Genomic DNA, 19,608 nt, shown 5'->3' with positions numbered 1-19,608 from the left:
GCAACATATTTTCCACAAACCTGACATTTTTTTAAAATGAATTGCAGAGTATATTTATAGTTGTTGACATAGTTTTGCTCCACTTCTACTGAATTCATCGTCACGGTATCAGAGCATCTCCTATAAGTGGCTGGATATATAATGCTTCATTTTTGTACTGAAAAACACTTGAATAAGTGATATAGCTCCAATACGTCTCAGCTATGTAACATAAATCTTAATGATTAGAAGACTAAAATAATGGCTCTTGTAAACCAGGAGCAAACCCAAGCTACCCATGATCCACACAATTTGCTCCTGTTGCTTTCAGCAAAACCGCAGTTTAAGACAATAGCACTATAAATCATTCTAATAGCTGTGCCTATGTAAAAACATCTTCATGGTAAGTGGCATCTGTGCTTTCTACCACAATCAATAAAAAAAGGCAGCTGAACTCTGCAGCAGCCTTTTTGGAAATGAAGGAAAACCTTGATTAGATTTTTGTTATTTGTGCCATGTCTTCCCAGTAGCAAATGAGGTATTCCTAACTCTTAATAGAGAGAAAAGGGCATTTATCTGGCTTGGGAAAAATGCTGTCTTCCATTATTCATATGACATCATGAGGAAAAATCGCTTGGAGAACGGATATTAAAGTGGAGAATCAAATCAATAGCCCATCCTTCTGTAGCCTGTCTCTGACAATGGCCCATGCCAGGTATCGCAGAGGAAGGCATAAGATGTCACTCAGAGACAGCCCTGCAATAATCTGTTTATGGAGGAAGTTTCTGGCTGTTTTCATAGAATTAGCTTATATTGTGAGACATGGAGACAAAAATATTTATTTTTTTTTAGAGATGATTTTTTTATTATGCACGAATACGCATCCTGCTAAACCTCCCGTGTCAGCACTGCCCTGGGGCAGTGAGTCCCACAGAGTAATCACACACTGCAAAATTAGTATGCCTTTGTTATTTTTTTCTGCTTTAAAACAAATAGTTCCCAGCCTTTTACTCTCTGTTTTTAAGGAAATCTGAACTTTCTTTAAGCCTTCATACCTCATGCTACCTTTTCCACGTGGTTGCTGCTGTTAACGGGCCAATTTGCCAAAACAGCTCTTGTAGTACTATAGGAGCAGGGAGAGGTTGCCTTCCCTCCAGCCTCGACTGCTCCATAAGTTTGGGAATTTCATCTCCAGGGCAGGAGACACAGCTCCAGTCCCTGTTCCTTGTGTTTGAGATCTAAGACCTGGAGCCTTCGATAGGCTGCAGGCTTGGGTCACAGCCTCAGCAAGACAGAAAACACCTGGCATCTGCATGGGACTGAGTCCCATCCAACCTCACCAGCAGAGCTGGCACCTCTTCCCTCCGGTGTCTTCTGATTGTTCCTGACACAGGAAGGACCTGCCTTGGCCCCCACTGAAAGAGTAGGAGTGAAAAAGATGGGCAGGATAGGATGGGACAGAGAAAATGAAAATAGTGGATGAGAAGGAGAGAGGCAAGAGGGAGGAAAGCCAAGAGGCATTGCCAGGAGGAGAAACGGAGACAGCCCAAGAGCTGCCCACCAGCAGCTGCTGGTCCCAGAGCCCCCAGCAGCACCTGTATCATTTCCCTGCATGATCCCATCTGATCTTCACCCCATGCAGGCAAAGAGGAGCCCATCCCCTGATTATCTTGGCGCAAGCTGAAAATGTAGTGGAACTTGGCCTTTTATTCCTGATCCTGACTCCACATGAGGTTTGCAATCAGCTGCTAATGGCTATTCCCTGACATAATTCATTCCTCTCCCCCCTCATTGTGAATACACAGCCCTGGATTTATCCTGCCCTCCTCAAGCTGGTACTCGGGTGGTTCAGCAATTGGAAGGGCTCCTTGCGCACGACTTGGAGAAAGGCCTGTAAATCAATATTCAAGGATATCTGCAGACTTCAGGACTCCACTGCTCTCCCCTACAACGTTGTGGATGTGGCGATAAATCACTCCTCTCAAGGAGGAGGCTGTGTGTGCACAAATGGCAGAGCTGGGATGGGCTTTTACATCAGGCAGACAGAGTGGCAGCTTGCCACCAGCTGTATCCGTCCTGTCATCCCATGGCTCCTGTGTCTGCAGCACAGAATTATAGAACCACCCAGGCTGGAGAGGACCTTTAAGATCATCAATTTCAGCCATCAACCTGACCTACCGAGTCCCATCACTAAACCACGTCCCTTAGTGCCACATCCACATCTCTTAAATACTTCCAGGGTCTGGGACTCCACCACTTCCCTGAGCAGCCTGTTCCAATGCTTGACCAATGCTCCATGAATAATTTTTTCCTAATGTCCGATCTAAACCTGCTCAGTGCAACCTGAGAGCATTTCTTTTTATACTGTCCTTGTCACCTGAGCGAAGAGACAGACATCCTCCTTGCTGCAACCTCCTTTCAGGGGGTTGTAGTGAGCAATGAGGTCTCCCCTCAGCCTCCTTTTCTCCAGACTAAACAACCCCAATCCCTTCAGCTGCTCCTCATAACTCTTGCTTTCTGATCCCTTCACCAGCTTTGTAGCTTTTCTCTGCACACACTTGAGCAACTCAGTATCCTTCTTGAGGGAGCGCAAGCACACAGGATAGAGGCTGTACTACAGCAAGGAGGGCAGACGAATGCACGTGTGGATTTTCAGAGAACAACCCCAAACTGCTAGGAACGGACTGCTACCACGTGGATTATATCCACCATGAGGAAATTTAGCGTTTGTGTTTTTTCTTTTAGTGGGTCATCCAACAGTGCGAAACTGTTGGTAGGAGACAAAGAGTGTGAGGAAAAGAAGGTTCTTGAGCATCTGGGATTGCTTTACAGAGGGAAAGCCTTTTCAGAAATGTTAGGCAGGTCCAGCAAGGTGCCCGGGCCTGGTTGTTATTTTCCAGTCAACCCCGTGGCATGCAGCTGTCAAAAGGGCCTCATTTGTCCACTTTGATTAAGGATTGATTCAGCTGCTTGTTGAGATGGCAAGACCATGTCTGCTGGCTTCTTAAAATAGGAAAACAAACTCCCTGCAGGTACGGCCTGTGCCTCGGGCCCAGCCCCGGCCTGCTACAAAGCCTGCTGTTGAGTGGGCAGGGCTGAGCCTGCAGCCAAATGGGCTCAAGTGGCCCTCAGGCCGGGCGGTACAACCTGCTGCCCTAATCTGAAAGATTTCCATCCACACAGCTCCTCTGATGGCTAAATCGGCCACAAGTCAGGATGTGGCGGTGTTCCCGCATTCGTTTGCTCTGACAGGATGGACAGATGGACAGACAAGCCGACGAAAGGGAGGCATTTCTGCTCCTCGCACAGGGAGCTTAACTCCAAGCATGATTCAGCTGTGAGAGGAACTGCTCCCTGCCGGGGTGTGATGCTTCAGTCTATAAGCACCGGCTGTGCCATTTGACATGAAATAAAAAACCCCAGGAGCACAGAATTTCCCTTTCTCTAGGCAAAATCCTCCGTCTCTCTGCTGACGAGGATGTTTTATTAGCAGCACTACCACTGCTCAGAGGCTAAAAACCCCACTGACCATGCCCAGTATTCACCCCAATTCCTTATTTCTGGAGAGCCCCCAGCCTGCTGAGTGGCAGAGCATCTCTGCGCCAGCTCTGGGGGCATGGGGAGCCCTCATGCATAGGATCACATCCAGTGTTTGCTTCATGGAGAGCCCTTCCCTTAACTGGGATGTCCCAGACTTGAGGATGCCCTGACTGACCAAGGCCAAACCCTCAGGTTTGGGGTCAAGATAAGGACTGAGCTAGCTGCCAGTGCTTCGCTGTGCAGGCACCTCCTCCTTCACCAAGCCAATTAACAAGCCTCTGCAAAAATCTCTCATTACAAAGAGAAGAAAATAGGGCCTTTAACTTAAGCGCACTGTTTTCACAAAGCTGTTAGGTCTAACGAGGAATTAAACTATTTTTTGTTATCAGGCAATGCATAATACATTCATTTACAATAGACTGCAAAAAGAAAACTTTACAGAATTGGCTGTGACACCTAGAAAAAGAGACACCACAAGACTGAAATTTAAAAGGACAGATAGTTAATTAAAAACCCAGTGCAGTGGTTCCATCTGCAGTCTCACACCATTTCAGAGGCTGCATTGTCTTACTTGCATCACACGTGTTAAGCCATCCTTACATTTCATGGAAAGATAATGCTTATATTTTTAGTCTGTTTGACAAAGAGCTTCTGGAAAAAAAAAATCTGACTTGCTTTTTTCACATTTTGGGGGTTAAACTTTCTAATGCATAAAATGAACAGCTTGGATTACGATGACCTTCTGGGAATGCACCTTGCAAATGCTACATCTGCACTTGGAAGGGGTGCAACAGAGCTGGTACCAAGGTCCCAAGGGTACAAGAGGTGGGTGTAATCAGGAGATTCACCTCAAAATGTGCTGCTGATCTAAATTAAAATGCTAATACAGTCACAACCACAGCCTCCTGTGGGCAGCGCACACTTCGTTTTTTTTTCTCTCAAGGCCCTGATGCAAACAGTACCCATATTACAATATTCTGTGCGTCTCCTCTGCCCGCCTTAGTGATGCAGTGGTAACCTACAGCAGCATGTAACACCGTCATTTATCACTGCAGACGGCTGAAGGCTACTTCACCATAGCATCCCCAAATACAACTGGCACCTCAATGAGGATGTAGAGAGCCTCACCTCCCTAAAACTCTCTTGCTAAGTAGCATTACGTGCTACAGACAGGTTGGTGGAAGGCAAGAAAATGAGAAACCTGATGATGTGCACTGGTGGGGGGAGCTTCTGCTGAGGTGCGTACCAGTATGAGTTTGAAAAGTACCAATACCAGTACCAGGTTTTCTCAGAGAGCAACGAGCTAGACCCACAAATGCTGTTCCCTGCTTCCATTGAAACCAGTGGAAGCTGATGGCCCCTGTGATTTTGAGCTGTAGTTTCCTCGACCTACATCTGGAAGAGTGGCAAGAGAGTTGGTGCTCAATTTCTGGTGTATTACAACACCCCAAATTTCATAAAATGGTGCTTCAGTGCTTTCACAAGCTGAGAATAACAATGCCTCAAGCTGTGCACCCAGAAATTGCAGTCTCAAAACTTATTTGATAAGAAACTGAATAATCTTTCCTGCATGCACGTGGATAATTGCCCATTATACAGGCAGATACTCCTATTAACAATGAGAGTTTTCTAGGAAAAAGCATAAATCTGGATTTATGCTGTTTTGTGCTTGAGCCTTTCCATGCATACCGACATACAATAAAGCAGTAGGAAACAGTCCTTGCCCCATCACTCTTATTTTCTCCAAAAAACAATGCTAATAACCTCTCGTACTCACAGCACTGTGCCGGTGCTCTTCCTCTTGATCCTGAAGTGGGAGGAGTCATCTGTGAACTCAACGTCGTAGCTGGTGTCCTCGGCAGCCACCCCAGGGGAGTCAATCTTGAGGGGTACCTCAAAGCGCTCTGTGTTGGGGTCATAGATCTAAGCCAAGGCAAAGGGGGCCCGGGCAGGTTAGCTGGTTTGCTAGTGTGCGTGGCTTTCTTTAAATGACTTTCCTCCCCCCAAAATACTCACTTTAAACCTGAGCCTGTCTTTCGTCTGGAACTCCACATCTACTACAACAGGAGAAATGTCATTTCCAAACAGCGACAGCTGGCTGCGCTTGTTCAGCGTTACCCTGAAACAGAAACAGGCCTCAGTTTCAGTGTCGGGAAACAACTCAGCTATCCTGCATCAATTCTTTAAAAAAAAACAACAATCAATCAAATGTTGATTTATGAAGAGAAATAAACTGAGGTTACTCTTCCATTTGCTAGGATCTTCTCCTCATCGTGGAGGTGGTGGTGGGCTGCTGGTTCCAGCAGGAGCCCGAGCTCCCAGCCGGGAGCAGCAGGACGGGTGGCACGGTGCTCAGCCATCCCAGCTGCAGCACTAGCGCTTTCCCCTCTCTCTGATTACTGGCTTCTCACCTATACAGAGAAGTCCAGTAGCACGCAGTAATATTTATTTCATTTAGCTTTAAGGCTAAAAATTAGATGACTAAATCTCATATGGTTGGTTGGCTCTTCTTACCATTAATAGGAAGAATACATGGTTTCCACACACCGGTGGTGTGGTGTGAGCGGCTTGGTGCAGAACCCCAGTTGTACACGGCTTATCAAAACACATCCCCACCCTCACCTTTCCATTAACAAAAGAAATACGTGGTTTTCACAGCCAGCTTACCTCCAGCCTTTAGCCGTCTTCTCCGCGTTTCCGCCCAGGGAATAGCCGTAGGGGCTGTCCTCGGGGAAGAAGCACCAGGGCGCGTTGGGGACGTCGGTGGTACACCAGGTGCAGCCCCGCGCCTCGCAGTTCTCCTGGGTAGCGCCGGGCTGGGGGTGGCAGTCCACCCGCCTCTGCACCGCCACGGCCCTGCTGCACTGCTCCGGGCTGGAGCCGCGGCACTGGCCTAGGGCTGCACAGGGGGGGGAAAGCAGTCAGAGACCACAGAAAACCACACAGAAACAAGCAATGGGATCTGCTTTGGTTATACTTTTTTTGATAATTTCTTTTTCCTCATTTGGGGGCCAACGCTACAATTCTTTTGACTGAGGTGACCTCAGGGCAGCATGCCTACTCATGACCGAAACCAGAGGAACCACTTTCTTTTCCATGCCAACACAGCATGGTCTCTATTGTTCAGTGCTCAGAGCTTCAGGTATTCAGCTGAAGCATGACCAAATAAAATAAGTGAAATACTCAGAAATACTCATGGAAAGTTAACTAGCGAGCTACCAAAACTGCTGCTGAGGTGTCGCATCCTACATTCTCTATGTGCTTATTCTCTGCCATGGTATTCACAGAGGTTATGTATGTATACACAGTTATAAATATATAAAATCTTCATGCATCTGTACAACATGGGTAACCTGGTCTAGTGGGAGGTGTGCCCATGGCAGAGGGTTGGAACGGGATGGTCTTCAAGGTCCCTTCCAACCCAAACCATTTTATGATTCTATTATATGTGTAAATATAAAAATGTTGATTACATATATGTTTGTGTTAGGCTTCATTTATATAAATGAACATATAAATTATATAAATACGTTATATAAATACTACGTGTATGTATTATTAGTACTTTGTATTAACATTCCTTGACTTAATACAGTAATATAGCAAAATATCTTCCCTTACAGTAAAGGTAAAACGTTGGTAGGACAAGAAAAGGGACAGATCAGTCATTCACGGAATCAAAACCTCTTAATGAGGCACTCAGCCCTCTCCTGTCCCCAGCTGCTGGTCCAGCCCCGCTGCCCCTACATGGGCTCTGCAGGGCCGGCTGCCTTCGGTGCTGACAGGACACCCCAGGGTCCTGTGGAGAGCAGGCACATGGCTGCTTACTTATTTTGAAGTGTAAATTGTAGCCGTTACAGCAGTACTCAAAGATTAAATCTACTTGGAAGATAATTATTCTTTTCCATAAAATGACAATCACCTGCTTTAAACATTTTATTTTATGTGGACTGGTGGGTACTTGGCAGCTTAAAACGTGATTGCTGATGCGGTTGGGACTTCTCCATATGAAGAAGTTTACAAGCAGCTGTGCATAAGCAATAATTCTGGATAGTGAAAAAAATACAGCATAAAACTGCAGATTCACTAGGAATTTGCATCATGTGGTCCTACCAGAGTTTAGCTCCAAGTAGAGGATGGGAACGCACAGAAACAGGAGCTGAACACCAGCTCCGTTTATCTTTTTAGTGAAATATTCTCAACCCCCCAGCTTGGTGTAACTAACTCATCCTTGCCACAATGCCCTCGTGTCAGCTGCTGGACGTGGGAATGGCCACATAAATCCAGTTGACCTTCACCAGCTGGCAGAGGCTGGTGCTTGGCTGCCCTCTCTGTTGCCACCCTTGGGTGGGCTGGCTGCTTTCTGTCCAGCACACATCCATCCCATAGGGCAGCCCAGAATTCTGTCCCCCTTGTTCCATCCAAAGCACAAAAGGAGCATGAACACCCCTCAGCGATCCCTAGGTGACCTATCTGTGCAGCAAAAATCAGCGAAGAGTCATCAACAACTTAATTAAACACTTCAGCCCAGGCTGGGATTGCAAACCCTCTCTTTTTCATACTGTGCCCCTGAGGAAGACATAGCGAAGTCGCGCAGCTTGCAAGTCCCGTGGAAGTAGCTGCCAGGCCTTTGCACGCTGCACGCTGACTGTTCCTGCTTATCGAGGAAGAGATTAAAAGATTTCAAAGGCTTCCCACAGCCATCTGGGTGCTGAGGTCCTCAAACCTGTGCAGCCACAGGGGCTGAAGAAAATCACACCACGAACACCACCTCTGCACTCCAACCCATAGCTCCCGGGGCCAGCAGCTTCGTGCTGCTCTGCCTTGCATTTGCTAGTTAACGTCTGGGTGGGTGAAGCACAAAATAGAGTAAAACCATCACATTTAGCTGCCTTTTTTTTTTCTTTTCTAATAGAAATAAAATGCAGTGTCAATGTTTTCATTACTGAAATCAGAGAATGTGACCGAACATACTGGAGCAGATTATTAACAAGAGACTTTTATCAACTTATTTCTATAATGAAATGCTTTCAAAACACTTCATAAAGATATTGTGAAGGAAAAAGCTAGTTCAAAGGAAAAAAATGCTCCTGCAGAGACCAAGAATATTTTTTAATTTTTTTTTCTCCTCCCCACCTGTATGAAGTTTAAGTGTTCTAGGGAATTTTGAAACCAAGCACTAGCAGCTCTGAGCAGCTGAACAAGGCTGCAACCTCCTTCAGCCCTTGTTACTAGAATTCCCTCTACAATAGTGCAAACGGGACAGCAGCAAGTGGAAATATATATTTAAATTTAAAGCCTCTGCATGATTTTCACTGCTTTTATGGTCTGTGTTTGCTTTTCATCTTCTACATATGTTTGCAAATGAGCAGCTGAATTTAGTAACAACTATGACTACCTGCTCCTTTTTCATGATAATTTCCATGGGATCAGAAACTAAAGAGGCAGCTTGAAAGATATAGGTGAAAAAGTATCCACACTGTTTGTTTTTTTTTTTTAAATCTTGACTTCAATTTTGTGAAATTAGGTTAGAAAATGCTGTGATAAGGCGTAAGCAAGGAATTAAAGCAATACCATGCCCCTTTTAGTATTAGTCTGTACATTTTGTGTTCACCTACACATTTGCAAGGTACTTGCTGCAGAGATTCCTTCTTCCTTTATCCGGCAACTTAAAGAGAGAATAAACCTGATTCCTATTATTAGGCTCTGGTATTTGTGGGTAAAAGCCACAGAAAACAGATCACCAAAGCACCAGTTAACTTTCAGCAGCTGAATGGTCGCAGTGACTCCAGCCTGCCTGCTCTGGCACCCAAGAGCTGAGCACACTGCTGGACTGAGGTATCCCTCTTACCAAGCCAGCCCTGTTGTCTTCCCACAAAGTCACATCAGGTGGAGTTAAGCCCATGCCTGCTCTCTCCTTTTCCGTGTGAAAAGAGGACCTCCTGCTCTAATAGCTCTTCTGCTGTTATCAAACTTAGCTCTTGTTTTGGAAGACTACGACAAAATAGGAATACGAGACGTTTACCTGCTAGCACAGCGGCCAAGAGCCAGAGACTCCTGGTTCTCTCCATGGTTCACTGCTGATTTCTGCGCGCAGCCTGTAGCCTTTTATACCAGGCAGAGCTGTGATAAGGATCCCCTCAGATTATTAATGGCATTGCCAATATTTTATCAAAGCTAATTCAATAAACTCATGCTGTTATAACACACGGCCTTGCCTGCATTTAAGAACATATCTAAGCAGATACGACAGGGCTACTGACTAATTTCTCCACAAACTTTGATAAACATCTGAGTCCCAGTCCCAAGACTTTTCTCAGGATTCTTATAAAAAGCCATTTTCCAGAGACTCCCTTCATTTTTTAAACAAATATCTTCCGAGTCCTGTGCTCACCTTTTTCTGATCCATCTTGTGTCACACACATAATTTTACACTAAAAATGAAAAGTTTGGAGAAAAGCAGCTGAAGAAATCTCCATTAAAACAAGACACTGGTACTGTGACCTTTACAAAATGACAAATTCCCTCCAATTATTTGATGGCAAGAACTTTCAGAGTACCTCTGTGTTGTACAGTAAGATTCATTTTTAGGTGGGATGTCTTCTTGAAGGAAAAAAAAATCTTTCTATACACACAATTACCTAACAGTCCTATGGGTGCCAACCGCAAGGCAGTTCATAAAACAAAATGTCTGTGTTTTCAAGCATTACCAGAGAGAAGCATCTGCAAGTCAGACTGTTGCAACAACAGCCCCTCGCCATATGGTCTCTTAAGGCAGAACAGCCTGACAGCAAGTAGTAGTCTCTTATGTTTGTAAGGACTTTTTTGCAGTTGAAAAACACAATATTCATGTGAATCTTATGCAGTAACAAGCTACCTAGGGTTCCCAGATGACAGCCCTTAGTGTTAAGCTCCGAAGCCACAGGTCATCGAGCTGCTGGCATCATTTGTGCCTCGGCAGAGGGTGGCCTTCACCACGCTGGCCAGGGCACCCCGCAGCAGGCAGGCACAGCCTCTCACAGGTAAATCCACTCTTCATTTGCTCCAAGTAGTGATGTGGTCCCAAATCACATTGCGTACACATGTACCCTTTAAACACCCTGAAAGCATGATAGATAAACTGTAGCGATACCAATTAGTGCATATTTTAACTCCTAACCTGTATGTTGCCTAACAATGCACATAATTTCTGATTTCTGCAGAAACTTGAGCTAAATCAGACTTCAACTCGCAAGCAGCATGCATTTTCATCTGCTTTCAAGCTGAGCTGAGGAGGAAATAATTTCTCGAAGATGAGTAAGAAGCATCAGGGCTTTTCTTTGCTTGACACTGTACGTAACAAGGTACGAGATGTGATCTCTTGAGAACAGGAGCCATCTGCTGTGTTTCTGCTAGTACGAGGGAATCCTACTAGGGTTCCTAAGTACTATGAAAGCAGAAATAATGCCTAACTAGCAGACAGAAGTGGGGTACCAGAACAACCTATGGGCTGCATTACTCAGCAAGCAATTCTACTGCACTACATAAAATTGTGTGTTTTACCCCTGGGGCCTTTGCAAGTGAAGTGAATTCTTACCAAGGAACTATGATAAAAAAAAAAGTCAAAGAGAAATAGTTCACATTCACATCTTTATTTGTTACCTATATAAGCTATAATTTACAGATCAATATTTTTTGGGGGAAAAAACAAACAAACAACAACAAAAAAATCAAAAAAACTCAACATCCAAGCACTGTATCTGAATCTACATAAAATTTTAAAATTTGCAGAATTTACAAATTAATATTCAGAGCAGTTGGCTAAATTATACATCCTCCCTCAATATCCACACTCTAAGAGCTTTAAAAGTCATACAGGCACATGATAAGATATTTTCTTTATACAACCATCTATTTACATAGCTTTTTCCAATACACGTGGTTCAGTTCTCAAAGTAACTGCCAAGGCTTGCAAAACAGTGTATTTAAAATACATATAGCAGCATATAAAATTAGATAAAAAGGAAAAAACATTTTTGCTTTAAAAAAAAAGAAAATGAGATGATAGAAACAAATCCATAAGAAAAATAGATTAAGATATATTTCTGTTATGACATTACAAACACCTAGTCATTACAGAACATAGGCAAAACACTAATAAAACATACCAAGTTATGAGCGTTTTAGTTCTAGTCCTGAGCACAGAGTATACATAGCTGCACAACTTTGGTCAACGAGGATTATATGCTAACATTAACACAGATCATACAGCATTTGCTGTTAGCGGGACACAGTCATATCAGAAGGATCTGTCACTAACAGCTTCCTGCCATCTTTTATTCTCTCCACTTCCCTAACAACAGTGTAAGTGACCTTTAAAATCCTGAAACGTCTGTCATAATCAAAGGCTTATTAATAGGAAATCATCATTCCCGTGCTACCCTAAAAACGCAACACAGCTGATCGTAATTGTGAGTGAAATACAGCAGAACACTTTTCTTTTGAATATATTCCCAGTTATAATTTTGAGATGGTCATTAGAGAAGACTGGTTTCCAGTTAAACTGCAAGTGTTACTTATGCACACAAACTCAGCCATTATATATAGACATATGTACGTGATTCACTGAGATACAAGAATGCTACCTTTTTTTCTTAAATACAGTACGTGTTTTAAGGACAGCAGGTCTGGTAGAAGAGTTCACTCTTATTTTTCAGTTCATTCCAGTCATCACCATTTACTTAACAGGCATGCATCAAACTGCATAGAGTGCACCTCAAATCCATCAATATATTTATTTTTGCCCACCATCTCAGTTACTGGCAAGATCTTCACTTGCATCTCCTGTATCTGAGATCTGTCCATCTATCACATTTCGAGCTTTCCAGATCCTCACAGTTCGGTCACTGAAAAACAAAACCAAACCAAAACCGTATTAGAGTTACATAATTAATATGGATAATTTGGGAAGGGGAAAAACTTTTTTTTTTTTAAATTCGGGTGCTTTATTCAGAAAGGTACTGTTGTATAAATAAGATTTCCATAACAGATATGCAAGGGTCTCCAAGAGAATTTGAAACCTATGATATACCACACAACTAACAGAATAAGGTGCTTTTCTTAATCAAGTCACCTCAGGTTTCAAGTACTGAATATGCTCACATATACTGAGGAATCAAATATTCAAATCAAGGTGTTTCAAGGATAGTAGGACTGTCTTTTAATCTTGCAAAGCTCCTGCTAGCACTTAAGAAAGAAAGCAGGTACCATGGCTTTTAGAAAAATTCCTACAGGTCAGGAGTTAGCCCTAGCAATAATAGCCTAACTGAAGAGGCAAGTTGGTAAAAATTCTCACTATTGCCTAATTCTCCCCGTCATCCTGCCCATTAGTGATCTTCAAACTGTTTTGATCGTGTACCCCTTCACTCAAAAATTTTTGAGCAGGCACCTCCAATATATGTGTTTTTATTCATTTTTAAGTTATAAACATGCACTAGTGAAGTTCAAGTATTTTCTTCCTCCATCCCGAAGGATCATTTTGTGCATTCCTTGCAGTGCACACACCCCACTTCGGAGACCACTGCCGCAGGTTATTGGCATTTAGGGGCATGGACCAGGTTTCTCCGTGTCTGCTATGAAGGGATTTACACAACTGAAGATCTCCCAAATGCATTTGCATGGGCAGAACTACAGCAGAAGCTAGGGTAAAAGGCTTATAGAGATGAAAAACTCACTCTGCTGCTGTGAAAATCTGGCTGGAGTTGGTGCAGATTGCATTTATAGGACTGTCATGTCCTTTCATCTCCCCAATCGGGGCGAAGGTGTCCACATTCCAGAGCTTGAGGGTGCCTCCTCTGCAGCCGCTGAGCAGAACCGGAGCACCGGGCACCAGACCGAGAGCACACACCCAGTCTTTATGAGCATTAGGAACTTGCTGAAAGACAGAAAGCAGGCAAATCTCACAGGGATGAAAGAAATATAGATGAATGTGCACTGAAGTAGAAATAATAATAAATAAATAAATAACAACAACAAAAAAACAACCCTGAGTTCAAAGCCCAACTCTCATCCTGCAGTCCATTAGCTATAGCAGCCTGGACACATCCCAGCCCTGTGGCTTCTTCTTCAGAACAAGGAGGGTGCTTCCTTCCATGAGGCTACATCTACACTGCAAGTCATCTAGGGTTTGTTTCTCTTTGATAAATAGTGCTACAAACAAGGAGAGAGAAACCAATATGCACAACTGCCATGATGTGGAACAGAAATTAATTTAGGATAATGCTAATTTAGGATAACGCTAAATCTGCATATGTTCAAATGCATATTTGAATGCATATTTGAACATATGGTCTCAGTGTATTTTTGAAATTTGTCTGTAGAAGTTATAAAACACAAAAAGAAAATAATCCCAAACACTGCTCAAAAAATATACCAGGGAAACAGAACTATGGTTCTATATTTGCTTTCCTCCTTTCTTCTTTTCCCACTACGCATCATAAATTGATTTGGTGATATAGCACTTAAAAAAGATACATTAGCTCTTTATTGAGGAAGGACACTAGCATTTCACTGTTGATTCCAAAAGCAAAATGCTGTGCAGACTGGCTGAGAACAACATCCATTTGATACAAACACCAGGGAAATAACAGTTCAAGTTTACTGTCTTTTAAGGAAACCAGGGCTGGCTCTTCTCCAGGTCAGCTTTGTAGAAACTCTTTTGTTTTGCTGCCTTACTCATATTATGGAGCACACACAGCTTTCTAGGACCTTTCTACAGGTTTCTATTGGAGTTTATCTACAATATACACTACTTGGGATGTATAGCACCAAGTAAAGTAGATGATTTCCAAATTCTTTCAAATAGCACGTTTGTTGAATGATTTTCACCAGAAAGGTTTTCCAAACCAGGACCTGATGAAATATTAACATTTATACTTTAAAGCAGCTTCAGCTCTATTTCAGGCTTTTTTCCTCATGTAGAACAGTCGTGTCGAGGAATGTCAAAGGGTACCCATGAAACCTGTGGTATTTAGACTCTTCTGCTACATTACCATATACGTGATCAAGTCAAAATTATACCTACACTTACTGAAAAAATAACTAAGTTCTAGATGTAACGTCTGCAAGACCACAGAGTAGCTGAGGTTGGCAGGGATCTCTGGAGATCATCCAGTCCAATCCCCTGCTCAAAGCAGGCTCAACCAGAGCAGGCTGTTCAGAGCCATGTACTGGTTTTGAGGAGCTCCAGGGATGGAGACTCCACAACCTCTTTGGGCAACTGGTTCCAGTGTTCAATCACCTTTGCAGGGGAGAACAAACAAGCAAACAAAATACTCTCGTTTTCTTTCTTAAATATTTCATGTATTTCAGTTGGTGTCTACTGCCCCCTGTCCTTTTCTGCCCCTTGTTCTTCTACAGGATATCACTGAGCAGAATCTGGCTCTGTTTTCTCCCTCCTATCAGGTATTTATATATACTGACAACCCACCCGAGCCCTCTCTTCTCCAGTCTGAATAGGCCCAGCTCTCTTGGTGCTTCCTCATGAGAGAGGCTCCCGTCCCTCAATCCTCTTCCTGCTCTTTCAGCACGAAGCTCAAATGCAGGTCTTCGTTGAACCTGCTCCAGTATGTCTATGTCTCTCTCGTACTGGGGAGTCCAGCAGAGGGGAAGGATCCCCTCCCCTCAGCCCTCTTCCTAACACAGTCCAGGAGGCTCTTGGCCTTTACTGCAAGTCTACTTTCCAGCTGGCTGGCCCCCAGCCTGTGCTACTGGTGTTTGGAGTTATTCCTTAGGAGATGTAGGACTTGGCATCTCCCTCTGCTGAACCTCATGAAGTTCCTCTTTGCCAGTCTGTCGAGGTCCCTCTGCAGGGTAGCACAACCATCTCCTCTATTAACCACTCCTCGTGGTTTTGTATCATCTGTAAATGTCGTGAGAGTACATTCTGCCACGCTGTCCAGGTCATCAATAAGAATGTTAAAGAGCACATAGTATTGACCCCTGGGGTGCACCGCTAGTGACCTGACTTTGTGCTGCTGATTACAATCGTTTCAGTCCACTTCAGCAGTTTCTAATTCGCCTCACAGTGCGCTTCTGTAGTCCATACTTCATCAGTTTGTGAATTAGCATGTTATTGCAAACAGTCAGCGTAAAAAACCTTGCTAAAGTCTGGATAAACAACTTGAGATTCCCTCCTCATCCATCAAGACAGTCATTTCATCATAGAAGGCCTCAGCCTGGTTGAGTTCATGAATCCATGCTGACTACTTCCAGTCACCTTCTTGTCCTTGATACGTTTGGCAGTGGTTTCCAGGATTACTTGCTCTATCACCTTCCCAGGTACTGAGCTGAGACTGACCAGCCTGTAGTTCCCCAGATCCTCCTTCTTGCCCATCTTGGAGATAGGCGTGATATTTGCTTTCTCTCAGTCCTCAGGAAGCTCCCACACTGCCATGACCTTTCAAGGAAAATCAGCAGTGGCCTCACAATGACATCAGCCAGATGCCTCCATGTAGTCCCATCAATTTTTCCAGTCTGTTTTAAACATTTCCTAACCTGATCCTCCTCCTCCAAGGGTAAGTTACCCTCACTCGGGACTCACCAACTTGTCTCAAGGACGTGGGGCTCCTGGCGGCAAGCCTTACCAGTAAACACTGGGACAAAGAAGGCATGGAGTACCTTGGCCTTTTCTGTGCTCTTGTCAGATCACCTGCCTCATTCAGCACAGGGTCCACATCTTCCCCAGCCTTCCTCTTGCTGCTGATACCACTGGGGAAAACCTTGTTGCCTTTAGTGTCCTTTGCTAGACTCAGCTCCAGGTTGGCTTTGGCTTTCCTAACTCCAACCTTGAATATTTAGACAGTATTGATGTTCTTCCTGAGTTACCTATTCTTGCTTCCATCTCCTGCCTATTAACGTTTGAGTTTAGTCAAGAGCTCCTTCTGTGTCCATGCAGGCCTCCTTTCAACTTTGCTTCACTTTCTGCATGTCAGGATGGAACACTCTTGAGCTTGGAAGTCCTTGAAAAATCAAACCATTCTCTTGGGCCCCTCCTTTCTCCAGGACCATATCCCAAGGGATTCTTCCAGACAGGTCCCTAAACAGGCCAAAATCTGCTCTCTTGAAGTCCAAGGTTGTGATTCTTCTACTCATTTTGTTTCCTTCTCTGTGCTATCATCTCATATACTTCAATTATCTCAAGAGCATATATCCTTCCCTATTTATCTTATATTTTTTATTTATTTTTTAAACCTCTATTAAAGACATGGAAGGTTTATTTCTTTCTTCCACATACTTGGGAACTCTGCAAGAATGTAGACTACAAGTAAAGGAAAGTAATTACTTCCCAGTACTTAGCAGGTGGGAGGCCACCTCTGGACTACTAGGTCCAATCTGGGGCCTCCCAGCATATGAGGGATATTGATAAACTGAAGCAAGTCCAGTTGTCCCCAGGAAAACATTTGGGGGCTGGAGAACAAGGAGATGGAAAGGGAAATCAGAGTGTGGAGCCTGGAAAAAAAGAAGGCAGAAAAGAAATCTAATTGCTATCTTCTACTACCCAAAACAGAAAATCTAGTGAGAACAGTCAGATGTTTTTCAAGTGCGCACAGCAAAGAAAGTTGCAACAAACCAAATTCTGACTCGGTACAAGGAAAAAAAAGAATTCATATGGGAGTAGTTAAGGAGCGTAGTAGGTCACCCAAAGCAAACTGTGCAATCTGTGACCTTGGAGACTTCAAAACTCAGCTGGGCAATGCCTCTCTACTCAGCACTGGTGAGGCCACACTGTGCTCAGTTCTGGGCCCCTTTTTCTGGGAAAAGTCTAATGTAGGGCCACCAACATGATGTAGGGACGGAAGAACCTCTCCTTTGAGAGGCTGAGAGAAGAACTGAGGCTGTTCAGCCTGGAGAGGAGGCTCAGGAGGCTCCATCTGAAGTACACAAATACCTGAAGGGAGGGTGCAAAGAAGACGGAGCCAGACTCTTTTCAGTGGTGCCCAGGAACAGGGCAAGAGGCAATGGGCACAACCTGGAACACAGGAGGCTCCATCTGAACACCAGGAGCACTTCTGTGCTGTGTGGGTGACCGAGCACTGGCACAGGCTGCCCGCAGGGGCTGTGGGGTCTCCTCCTTGGAGACCTTCAGAAGCCGCCTGGACGTGGCCCTGGGCAGCCTGCTCTGGGTGTGCCTGCTTGGGCAGGGGTGGGAGCAGCTGGCCTCCTGAGGGCCCTGCCAGCATCAGCTGCTCTGTGATTCTGTAACCAGACCTAACGTCAAAGTTGGCCTTGCTTGCAGCAGCAGGTTGCATTACATGACCTTCAGTGGACACTTTCAGCTTGAAACGTAGCCTCCAGTGGCCACTTTCGCCCTGAATTACGTCATGGTTAGCAAAAACAGATGTTTTCTAACAGCTAGCAGAGATTACTATATGTGTATTACAGGTCTTATAGAATGCTTATGTTATATAATGTGAACGGCAGTCTAAGGAGGAAACTTTTTAGAAAAAGACTGGGGGGAGGAAGAGAGATTCTAAACCCCTTTCTACAAAAAGATACTCTGTAGCCTGACCTAAAGCATTGTTTGTCATTAATGAGTTCTTAATCCAAAATTTACTATCTTGTCAGTGACATAAGAATGTTGTTACCCAATGGTTCAATTCACAGAGAAGAAGGAAAGTGCTGCTTTCATTCCAAGCAAAACAAAACAAAAACAAACACAACAACAATAAAAACACATACTCAAAACTAAAATGAAGCCTAACCACTTCATCAGGATTTCCTGACACTACACAGACTGAAGAGAAAAGCAAGTGCATTCCTAGTATAAAGATAGGTACATTATTGATTTCCTTCTCACTCAGTGCTGTGCCTTCCATTTTAGAAACATTAGTAACTAAGTGAATAGTCATCATCTAAACCTGAAAATTTACACGACCTGAAAAGAGTTCTAAAGCATGACTGTCACATTAGCCACATTATTTTTACATTACCTGAAGAAGGTCTTTCTGAGCCAAATCCCATTTCTTAATTCCATTGTCTCTGGATCCACTAAAAAGGTTGTCTCCCATAATAGCAAGTGCTTCAATGCCATCATAGTGAGGAGGTTCAAAATTGTGTGTAGGACTCACGCTTCCAAGAGCCCCTTCAGTTACATCAAACATCTAAAATAAAATAAATTATCAAATATGGTAAGCCAAATTATCTGCTATCTAACAAGCTTGGAGACACACAGTGAGTAACTTAAAGGGAAAAACTTGGAAAGGTCTCTGAAGTCTTATTACAGTCCAATGTTATTATGATGTGTATTAGAGAGAAATTATCTAATAGAACCACCTCTTTCTTCTCTTCTGCCTTTTGCCTGATGCAGGAATGCTGTGCTGACATAGAGAAGACTGATCTGGGAAAATATGCTCCTAATTAGTTATGAAACACACAGCATCTTCATAAGAAGGAGCCTATCTATAACATGTCTTTGGCTAGAGAAACAACACTCATGAGCTGTGTATAGGAAACATGGTTCAAACAGGAAGAAGCACAGAGACACCTGAAGAAATATATTCTTCTGGACAAGGTGTTTTGGCAAGGGATTCACACCATTACGTACTCTTAGTTTCCAGGGGCTAGACACACCTCTCTCCTTGGCTGTGCTTCAAGAATGGAGTCGTAAAACAAATTGTTAAAATGGTGTCATTTAAAGAATTTAAGCCATAACCAGCCCATCAGCTATTTGTCTCTAGAGCAATAGTATTAAGCAATCCTGTTTCATTTTGGATTGCAGCAAGCCACAACTCACTCAGTTAAACTAAGCTGAGGAGGAACAGATGAGCTGTAACTTTTAAAAACCACTACCTGTTTCACAAGCAAATGTCAGACTTCATTCCCTATTATTAGATCTTCATCGACTTTTCAAAATTAATAAGCTTGGCAGTAAGAAAGGGACAGCTTGGCAATATGAAAGAAAACCTTAACTGAGTTAAAGGTATTTTACAAATTACAGCATTCAATAAACACAAATCAGTTCCAATTGTAACAAAAATGTCCAATGATACCACCAGAATTAGGCACTTAGACTGAGATGACTAACGTTCCTGGCTCAGAATATAACACCGT

The 19,608-nt window shown here is 43.6% G+C and overlaps 2 protein-coding genes across 14 annotated transcripts in view; both read right to left on the bottom strand.

The window, feature by feature from the left end:
* LOC310892484 (sucrase-isomaltase, intestinal-like) overlaps positions 1 to 9,590 on the bottom strand; it is a gene marked incomplete at its 5' end in the record, with an annotated part of 47,313 nt that extends 37,723 nt beyond the window's left edge. The window contains 4 exons of the mRNA XM_083820282.1: positions 5,297 to 5,442; positions 5,536 to 5,638; positions 6,187 to 6,418; positions 9,545 to 9,590. Coding sequence (XP_083676408.1) covers positions 5,297 to 5,442; positions 5,536 to 5,638; positions 6,187 to 6,418; positions 9,545 to 9,590 — 527 coding nt within the window. The remainder of the gene's footprint in view (positions 1 to 5,296; positions 5,443 to 5,535; positions 5,639 to 6,186; positions 6,419 to 9,544) is intronic.
* Positions 9,591 to 11,131: 1,541 nt separating this feature from the next.
* KIF21A (kinesin family member 21A) overlaps positions 11,132 to 19,608 on the bottom strand; it is a 91,327-nt gene continuing 82,850 nt past the window's right edge. For all 13 annotated transcript variants that reach the window (XM_083820022.1, XM_083820030.1, XM_083820033.1 and 10 more), the window contains 3 exons: positions 18,489 to 18,659; positions 13,233 to 13,432; positions 11,132 to 12,404 (listed from right to left, as the gene is read on the bottom strand). In XM_083820022.1, the coding sequence (XP_083676148.1) occupies positions 12,311 to 12,404; positions 13,233 to 13,432; positions 18,489 to 18,659 (465 nt within the window). In that variant the 3' untranslated portion in view covers positions 11,132 to 12,310. The remainder of the gene's footprint in view (positions 12,405 to 13,232; positions 13,433 to 18,488; positions 18,660 to 19,608) is intronic.

This window comes from Anser anser (assembly GCF_964211835.1).
Source record: "Anser anser genome assembly, chromosome: 1".
Classification (NCBI taxonomy): Eukaryota; Metazoa; Chordata; class Aves; order Anseriformes; family Anatidae; genus Anser; species Anser anser.
This window is presented reverse-complemented; position numbering and strand designations above follow the sequence as displayed.